The sequence below is a fragment of the Coptis chinensis genome, chromosome 2, assembly GCF_015680905.1.
Source record: "Coptis chinensis isolate HL-2020 chromosome 2, ASM1568090v1, whole genome shotgun sequence".
NCBI lineage: Eukaryota > Viridiplantae > Streptophyta > Magnoliopsida > Ranunculales > Ranunculaceae > Coptis > Coptis chinensis.
In genome coordinates this window covers 27,594,827-27,604,970 of record NC_141457.1, presented here as the reverse complement: position 1 = coordinate 27,604,970, position 10,144 = coordinate 27,594,827, and the positions used below count along the sequence as shown (strand labels likewise).

Sequence of the window (10,144 nt, the reverse complement as noted above, 5' to 3'; positions counted from 1 at the left end):
AATATAAAACGATTCATTACGACCTGCATTGTTATTGTATATACAGCTACTGTTTTGAGTCGATCTCAAGTTGAAGGAAGAATTAAATATTTAGTGATCCAATCATTCACTCCAGCTTCTTTGTTTTATGAATATCTGATATGGTAACATGTATAGTATAGTATGATATTTCAAGGTCGAAAACAGCTTGGAGTTAAAATCATAACTTTTGGCTGGGATAATCTCAACTCATGGGGATCATCATACCAAAAAGATTATAGATTGAGCCTAATTCAATATAAATGACTTAGACTAGTGCCAGTTGAACCTCTTTTCTTTACAAACTTATCAAATTTTCACTCTTTCTTTTATTTTTTTTTAAATCATAGAAATTATTTATTTCTCTGAAAAAACACCTGGAACAAACAATACAATTCTATCTGTTGTTGATGAATATAACCATTATAAACTAGGACCATAGAGGAATTGAATAGATGATACTTTTACGACCCTCATGAAATTGTTGAATATAAATGAGGGTGAACTAGTATTACCCCCACCCCACTAGATGAGCCAACTAGGATTTCCCCTCACTAGATGGGAAATTAGAGGGAGACCCTAATTTCTCACCTAGTTGGGGGTAATACTGTTAACCCTAGAAAGGACTTTCCAAAATTAGTTAGGCGTTTTCAACAAGCACTAATTGCAAATGTCCTCCGTAGACCTGTGGGAGCTGACTCTTATCAATGTCTTGAAGCAGTATGGATGTCATCTTCTTCTTCTCCACAAAAGCAATCTGCTTCAAACATATGCACATGTAAGCAACTTCGATGAGTTTCAGTCCATATATGGCTTAAAGTCTGCTAAAGTTTGGTTGCTCTTCTTTTTCACAATGAGAGATCATTTTGCGCCAAGCAGTAGATGTTCCATGTGTACTACTTCTGAATACACATCATTACGTCCAAATACAAATCGGTGAATGTTGTATCACATCAAATGTGGTGCTAGTGCAACGGTTAACTGGTCTCTTCTACTATGAGAGCATATTTTAGCATATTTTATAAATAAAAATACAGTATTACAATGATCACTATTGCCAAGATAGGATCTCAATTACATTGGCTCCAAAATGCATATGAAAAGAGAGAAATATACCAAAGCTAAGCCATTTTAGTCTATGAGCTTAGCTTTGAAAATTAGTTTAAGACCATCTTTCATGATTAAATAAGATCAGTAATCTTGTGTTTAGAAAAGAGCTTATTCACACTTACCTTTTTGCTTGTGTTCTTGTCAATAATTGGACAAATCAACTTCCATGCTTGCATAAAAATGTAAGGGACGTTTACTAGAAGCAACTTGCCAAGCCTTTCTGGGTAACAATCCTGGCATAACGTTTTAAAGTTAGAGTAATAACTTTTGACACTACAAGTTGCTTCAGCATAAGATACAGTAATACTAGTGTGATATACAAGCTTTTAGTAGTTCATAGATGTTCGAAAATAGAATATAGTGCACTAGAGATCACCAGCAGCAATATGGGCAATTGGGCATACGGGAAAATCTCTAAGATAGTATGACTTTGTGACAGCTCATCGCATTGAGCAGGAAGGAATTGTTGGGGGTTGGGTCGACCATGGGTGTCCCACGAGCTCCATTCGTGGGTTTTTAACTACTAGGTGACTCCATATTAGGATAACAAATGAGGAATGCTTCGCCCTTTGGCTCCTTAGTTCGAAGCTTGGTGGATGTTGTGGCTTATCACTTTTCCCCTCTAACTCAAAGTATGTCACCATCGATGTGCTTGTGGTGATTGCTTGCATTCTCCCAGTTTTCTATGTTTTATGGTTAGTTTTCTCATTTGTTTAGGCTATTTTGAAACTTATTCACAGAATGTCAGGACTGTAGATTGACATAGCTAGAACAAACTTAAATGTCAGGCCTGACCGGAACCAATCCTAGGTCGTCATACGGCCGGTCTGATTAAGTCCATCTCCTGTATTGTTCTGTACTTTGACGACAAAGTCTCATTTCAAAGTTCCCTCCTATATGTGATTTAAAAACAATTATTTTAATAATGAAGTTGAGTTCATTGTAATTCAAATGGAATTATTCATCTTCACATTGTAATTCTTATCTTTGGTACCCTAGTCATAAGAAATCTAGTGCTTTGTGAAATTGCAATAAACCTGTAAAATAGAGATAGCTCCTATATATGCACGGATGTCGCAGTTTGAGTATCCCCATCCTTGAAGATCTGCAATGACTGTAAACTGCTCTTGTCCTCTTGGCATCCTGCAAGAAGCACATAATATCAAATGAAATACACCAGATGTTCCTATTTCTAATGATAGTTGGAAGTTTGGAACCTACGTACTCTTCCCAACAAAACACAAAAGGGGGAAGATGACGTGACGTGCTTTAATACACTGAGAAAGAATTAATGAATTACCTCAAACATAATTTGTCAAGAAAATAAACCACAGTTCCTGCAGTAGAAGGAATTAACTTAGCTAAATGTGTGGACTGTCTACATATAAAAAGACATCACTGCCAAATATATAGCCAAAAGATGATACTTAAGGGCATGTACAATGCAAGCTCGCATTTTTCAATGCCACCTAGCTAGGGCATATGAGCCACCTAGCTAGGCAATTGCATGTAAATTGTGGAATTGTCAAGTTACAGGACCCATACCAGCCGAAACTTGCTTTCCACTCGCATCTCCGATAAAAGATGAAAGACTGATTCTATATTGAGCCTCATGCCAAATTCAAGCTGAAGTGTGTAACTAAATAACTTCACTAACAAAAGGAGAACATACGCTTGAACTGATCCGCGCCTACTTTCCCATTTGGAAAGTGTTTTCCAGGAAATACCACTCCAATGGGATGCCCATATTTGTCCACTCCTTGAAGAAAAAATATCTTGTGGGCAAGATCATTTGAAATCTCTGACTCAGAAATGGTGCCATTAGGGACAAATTCTCGTCTCCACTTTAGGTACTTTAGGAACATGCTAGATGCCTTCTCATTATCTAGATCACGAGCATGCAAAAACCTTCTCAGCGTCATATCATCAACTTCCTATACAGATTAAGATACCATGTAACACAATTACACAATGTAACATCATAACTAATCACATGAAATGTAACACTGACGAACATGAAGTGTACGTACAATGTTAAACTGGATTGTTCTTCTAATTTGGGACCTCATGCCACTCATTAAATGTAAGTTCCTCTATACAGATGTTATCTATGCTTCAGTTAATTGTGGCAGGTATATTTGCAAGGAAATGTGAACATCTAAATTCTAACTCTGTTCAGAAGACCGAAAGTACTAGGAAGATAATAATGCACCATGTCAGACTGACAATGTGGTATTGAAAACTCATTTTTATCTTTGAACCAGATAGTTGCTATGGCAGTGCCATTTGTTTGTGTTGATAAAAATTTGTCGAATACAGCACTGCAGGGGGCAATCTGTTGTATCTGTTATGTTAAAAACAACTGCTTTGAAATGTCTGGGTCTGCTTGCTAGATGATCCCAGTAGAAATCAAGGGCTGATACACGCATAATTCACTAAAATTTGCGCCCACTACTAGTTGTAACTAGGGCAGGGATCGGGTCAAGTTCAGGTCGGATATGGCTATATCCGAACCCGAACCCGATTATATCGGAAATTTAATATCCGAATCTGACCCGAACCCGACTAATCCGATCGGATAACACTAAAAATTCAAAAAAACCCAAAAATTATACCCGAACCCAACATACCTGAATACATAAACGGATATGAAAAGTGACCCAAACCCGATGTATTTGGTAATCGGGTGGTTCGGATTCGGGTCTACCCGACCCGATTCCCTGCCCTAGTTGTAAGTTTTGTAACACTCAGATGAAATTTCACTTCATGATCTTCTGTTCTACACGAAGTAGGCCTAATTGGAAAACTTCTCAGTGTACTTGTGTTTAATTCGCATAACTAACTAGTGAAAGTACACTCTAACAAGAACTCAAACATGATATGATTGATGTAAAAGAAAAAAGTACCTTTGAAGTGGGATCCTGACTTTCAACAAAGGATCTCATAAGGCCCAACTTGTGTTGTTCGTTCTCATTACTTTTCTTCATTCTATTTTCTTCCTCTGCTTCTACACCATTTTCTTTAATATCTTCCATTCTTTTCAAGAAGCTGAAAGTTTTCAACTTCAGAAACTTTTATTTTATTTTTTCTATCTTATATTAGAAGTTTCAAACATATTGGTATCAACGTAAGCTAATAAGAATAATAATAACGATAATAATAATAATGTAGAGTCAACTCCAACGTTGTGGGTTCCCCTACAGTTTAAAATTCAAGAATTGCTGCAGAAGGCGTTTGTTTACTTTGTTGCACCTTATGGACTCCCTTTACCTATTCCCATGTGAATGGTGGATTTGATTCCTTGAAATCTAATAAAATCTGCAAGCGTTTTTTCAAAGTCTACACGACTTATATTCAGGAAATAAAAGCTGACAACCATTCAATGAAAAAGAAGGTAATCAAAGACCATTAATACTGAGTAGTTGAGAATGCTCCCACTGATCCACGTCAACCCCCTTTTTTCTCTAAGACTGACACATCAGATTTTACATAAAAAAACGAATTCTACGCCCTTTTTTGCGATTTCAATTGTTTCTAGCCCAAAATAGTTAAAAATCTATCTCTATACTCTTTTTTCAATTATACAAAACACTTCCAACTCTAAAAAAAAAAAAAAAAATCATCTCTTCAAACCCTCTTTCTTATTCTTTTTCCAAAATTAAACTAGAAAATTGTTCAAGATGACGTCTTTCCTTTCTCAAAATATCCTCCTGTGAAGTGTTGTTAATGACCCTGGCAGATGAACCACCGCATTTAGAAGATGCAAAAGACAAAAAGTTCTCAAAGCATTTCAAACAGATGATTGCGATGTGTTTAGTAAAAGATCCATCAAAACAACCTTCTGCAAAGACGCTTTTGAAACATGCTTTTTAGGAACTGCAAGTCCAACAGCAAACACTTTTGAAGAAGACACGCCCTCTTTTTACTATTGTTCGCGATAAATAGTAATAACCCAAAACAGATAACCATTCCCCTTCGTCAAACCCCCAAACCTTTGTTCTCTTCTTCAAAAAAAAAAAAAAAGTCTCTCTGTACTTTCCTTCAATTTCACTTTCACTTTCTCTCTCTTTTTTTCTTGAATTTCAATGGCGAATAACTTATTACCTACACTTCTGTTCAACCAAAAAAAAAAACGGAAAGAGTTGAATCCTCTTCCCTCTTCCATCATTACTACAGCCGGTGGACTCTTTTCTCTCTCACACATCAAGCCCTCACAACCAACCAGGTATACTTCTCTCTCCCGCTATAAGATCTATCTCATCATTTCATCACTTCAATTTCTAATCATATTATTGTTTTTTGTTGTGAGTAGAATAATTGGTGGTGATGGGGGCTTCAAATTTTGTTGAGAAAGAGAATGGTTAGTTTAAAATCATGCCATTGATTATCTAAGAAAAAAAACCTTTATTAGTGTAACAGACCGAATATAATGAAAGGTTTTTTCAGTGATCTGTTAGAATCTTAGATAATGTTTTTTTGTAGAGGAATTCTAGATAATTATGGTTGCAGTTTGCAACAGTTTTTTCGCACTATGCAACAGTTTGCAATTAAACAAGCAGTAACGTAGTACTGTTCATTTTTTTTTAATAGCTATCTAACTAATTATAAGTGCTATGAATCCTATGATCTCAAAGAAAAAAACTTAATTTAAGTGATATAGAGTGTATGTGATAGTTATCTAACGAATTAAAAGTGGTATGAAGTGAGCATCAGTACTTCAGTTCAACACATAAGGCAAAATTTGCTTGCACGATAGAAACATTTCCAACTAAATGATTTAGTTAGTGCAATCCGAAAATTAGATATATACTCTAATGTCCTGTGTCCACATCGGTGGGAACAATTGTCCCTAACTCCATATTGTTAGGATTTAGGAGTAGTAAGTGTAAATGGGTGATAGCACTTTTATTTTACAACCTAAGAGGCTAGGATAAGTGCGTTAGTTGGTCCGTGTTCTTTTTACTGTGTTTGCATTGTACAAGGATTAGGTATGAATTTCAGACCAATTCTTTCTTTGCTTGAATATTTGAGAATGTCGACCCGGTACCAATTCGCCAGGGGTACTTTTTAACTTTTGTAAGTGAACCCTTCCTCACATGTAACGAAAAGTGAAAAAATATCGTTTTTTATAGATACAGTCTGTAAGAACACGATCAGCCTGATCTCTGAAATTTTCCAGTATGCTTTTTTGACTGTTATGGAGGTGTTTCACTTTTCCAAAGATGGTTCAATTGTATATATATCTGTGCAAGAAAGGGTTCAGCCGATCCAGTCTCACTCACAGAGCCACAGAGGTACTTCTCACTTTCTCAGCAACGTAAGTAGCCCAAAGGTCGAGGAGGGGCTAGGGCCTGGGCTGTTGCGAAGAAGAATAAGAAGCCACAAGTTTTAGTTAGTAATTGTGTTAGAACTAGAGCTGCAATTGCTAAAGAGACAGCTGCAGTGAAAGGGAAAGGAAAGTGGTAGTTGGAATTGAGATTAAGTATAATAATAAGAAGAGTTGTAGTAAGAAGAAGATTAGTGGTGTGAGAGGCTGCTACTGTTATTATGATTTCTGAGGAGGAGGAGAGTGAGTTGCGTGGTCGGATTGGAAAAGGTGGTGTTGGGAGTGATACTAATTCAAGGGAAAAGGTTGAGAGTTACGAGAAAGTCATGGCGGCGGAAGATAGTGGTGGTTTGAGTGCTAATAAAGCCGCTGAGCAAGAAGAAGAAGGCAATACTGCTCTTTTTCCTGACATGGTAATCTATGTTTGCCATTCCATTCAAGTGGTTTGCTTCTTTTCAAACTTCTCTATCCTTCTTTCAATCTTCCTTCTTAAAAGAGCCTTTTTTTTAAACCATTGATTGCTTGAGTTTCAGATATCATGGAAAACATCATGAGAAGATATTAGATATTCTTGGGAAAGTACATAATAGGTAGAAAGAAGGTCTCTGTTGATTTAAAAGTGGCTTTCACGTCCAATATGGATTGGAGTTAGGATCAACAAAAAAGTTACCCACTCACACTTTTAGTTTTCCATTGGCTTTTCTTCATGGTGCTAGAATTTGATTCGATTCTTTGTGCTGAAAAATTCACGATTTACTTATGTATATTGATGTCTACAACGAGTTTGGAGTTAATGTAGGAGGGAGGCCTGAAAATGCAAGATGGCGTGCATTATTGCTGTCTAATCAATGATCGAAAGTAGCGTCGTCAACCTCAAGTGTATGGTATTGGTATGTCTATAGTGTTACGAACTTACGATCTATCTTTTGGTGGTCTATGTGTTTGAATCTTTGATTTCTGCAATTGATTTATTTACAACCCACCCCCCTCATACACATATTGTTATGGATTTTAATTCTTGAATCCTATTCATTGTGGTTTTCTCTATTCTTCATTCTGCTTTTCCAGTTACGTATTCAGATTCTGTTGAATTGGTGTAATTTTTTTAGATTATATCTATATCAAACTATTTATTTGTACTTGAAATGATATGAATAAGTGTTATATTAGTGGTTTGACAATATAAAATTATAGAGACTAGGAGGTGCTATTAGAAACTTAACAGGTGCAATGTGAAAGGTTTAATAACTTCTTTAGTTTAATGTTGACGCCATCCAGCTCTATATCTCCTACAAACATGCGTAGGCACTGTCTCACTTTCTTTCTTCCAGTTTTTATTTTCTTTCTTTGCTCGATTGAATACGATCGTCAATAAGATTATTTTCTTCCTCTTCAAATTGGAAATTTGGATAATCGTTACTTTTCAATAGATACTAGATAGTACCTTTCAATTTAATTTTGGAGTAGATGAGGATTTTGTATGTATGTCTTTTAATTAATAGCATTCGAAGGAACCCATTTTGCTTGAGGTACAAACTTCCCTAATTTTTGTATTTGGGTTTCTTTAATTTTTCTCTTTACATATTTTTGTTTCATTCTTTTCTAATGAACAACTTGATCTTTTGAGTTTCCGAAAACGCTTTATCAGTTATGGAATGCAAGACGAACACAACCATGGGAATACAAGGTATGGCCGTCTTAAAATGCTATTCATTGTATCAGTTGTAGTGAGCATAAACATTTTGTTAGTAGGCCTAGCACAACTCGCAAAGAATCATTGTAACAGACACTTTGTACTTGGCAATTTGAGTTGCACTTTGAGAATTTTAAATTTTGCAGAGCGAGGGTTGAATCGCGAAGTCAGTTCCTTGGGTAAGGTCTGCCTCATCAAAAGCATTTTCATATCAAAACAATTTCTTTAAAGTTAAAAGCATCTATGCAATTAATAATTGTTTTCGGGGATGATCCAAAATGCACCGAGATCTCATGTTATGGAGGTATCCTCAGTCTTTGATATAATGGATGTGTTAAACTACGCAAGGCTTAAGAGGCCGGGAGTTTTGTGTACTTTCGATGGTGGCAACCACGGTTGTAAGTGTTACAACTGCGTCGACCCGACCCACTCCAACCTTTTTGCAGATTTCAATTGTTAAGTAACCCAAACAAAACTCTTCACCGCATTTAAACACGAGGAGGCTTGTAGAGCTAACCCGGCATTGTTTCATTCCTTTTCGATTTTGACACCTTTGGTTTCTTGGCGAAACAGTCTGTTGAGCTCCTTAAGAGATTGCAGAAAGTTATGGACTGCAATGTAATGAATGGTTGGTTCTAACGAGTTTGTTTTTAGGAGGATAGGTTTTGCTATTGAAAAGGACTTGCGGTGACTTGTTGCACGCTTGTCCTAATTATTTGTAAAACTCGTTATCATTATTAATAAAAAAAAAAAATAATAATAATAATAATAATAATGAAATATTAAGCAAGAGCTCATTAATGGAACTAGCACTGTTTCTCCCCAACCAGTGCTGCATTTGTTTGGGCTACTCAAAATCCAAAAACATTTCACCCAACTTATTAAACAAACCACTCACTCTTTCTCACTTCCAAATTCTAAACCATCTCTCAAAATCTCTCTGAAAATAATGAGTATTCGGGGGGTGGTGTCTCATGAGTATTCCCCTAGAATAGAAGCATGTGGTCATTTGGTGATACTTTTAAGAGGGTTACATCACATTAGATTATCTCCATTAATAAAACTATTATATGCATTTTACATGGGAGCTAATAGAAGCAAATTTGGACATACTATTAGGTAGAAATCATAACCTTCACATAAAAAGTAGTTTTTCTGTTTACCCAAAGGCATCCTGTTCTCTTTTTTATTTTCTTTTTGTATAATTTATGCCGCCTCAAAGACATACTATTAGGTGTTTACTATATTTACTGGATTCATCTTATTGACATCTTGGTTTACTACTACAGATGATATTCCCATGGATGTTTGATGAGAGTCACGCCTTGAAACATTTTAAAGATCTTTGCTCATTTGTTATGAGAAGGAGGATTGACCTCCTCTATATGACATTTCTTCGTTGAACAGTAATAGGGTATGTTCCTTTGCTTATTCATCAGGGGTATATTTCAGATTTGCTTCTTATGTTGTCTAATTTTTTATAATCATTGTTTAATTAAATATTAATTGAATGATGTATGTTTTGTCTTTGTTAGTTCTTTATACGCTGTTACTGATAGATGATGCAAAAGGATCAGATATCATGTTGGAAGCAGTACTAGAAGCAGAGGTAGCACAAAATGTGAAACAGTTTCTTGCGAGTCTTCTTAATTAGTTCTTATTTTCCTGCATATCTTTAAGCCTCTTCGTTGTTGAATTGGTCGTAGTCTCATTGAAAATGTGGATCCAGTCACCGTAACTGCAGGTATAAGGATTTGTTCCTGATCAGTAAACATTGGATTTGTATTATAATTTCTGGATTCTCCATAACGCTGATTGCCATAAATGGGTAAACATTCTAAAGGTAGAATCATGGACTGTAAGGAAACCAGTTCAACTATTTATGTTTGTCCACTTTAAACTATATTATTTTCAACTGCCTGTCCTGGACATAGACATGGCCGACTCATATTGTTTGCAAGATAAGGAACACATTCTTTTGATACCTTAACCTTAGG

At 35.9% G+C, this 10,144-nt stretch overlaps 1 protein-coding gene and 1 long non-coding RNA gene across 2 annotated transcripts; one reads left to right on the top strand and one right to left on the bottom strand.

Annotated features, from left to right (window-relative positions):
- Positions 1 to 310: 310 nt before the first annotated feature.
- Positions 311 to 4,502, bottom strand: LOC147515602 (uncharacterized). The gene is made up of 6 exons (XM_086588502.1): positions 4,035 to 4,502; positions 2,801 to 3,062; positions 2,429 to 2,465; positions 2,166 to 2,271; positions 1,251 to 1,361; positions 311 to 775 (listed from the first exon to the last, which is right to left on the bottom strand). Exons 1-6 carry the CDS (start codon positions 4,161 to 4,163, stop codon positions 659 to 661), a joined length of 762 nt encoding a protein of 253 aa, XP_086444628.1. The 5' UTR covers positions 4,164 to 4,502; the 3' UTR covers positions 311 to 658.
- Positions 4,503 to 4,734: 232 nt separating this feature from the next.
- On the top strand, positions 4,735 to 9,565 carry LOC147515601 (uncharacterized). Its single transcript, XR_015210769.1, has 3 exons — positions 4,735 to 5,353; positions 5,441 to 6,867; positions 9,437 to 9,565. It is a non-coding gene; the product is annotated as an uncharacterized LOC147515601 (long non-coding RNA).
- Positions 9,566 to 10,144: the final 579 nt, after the last annotated feature.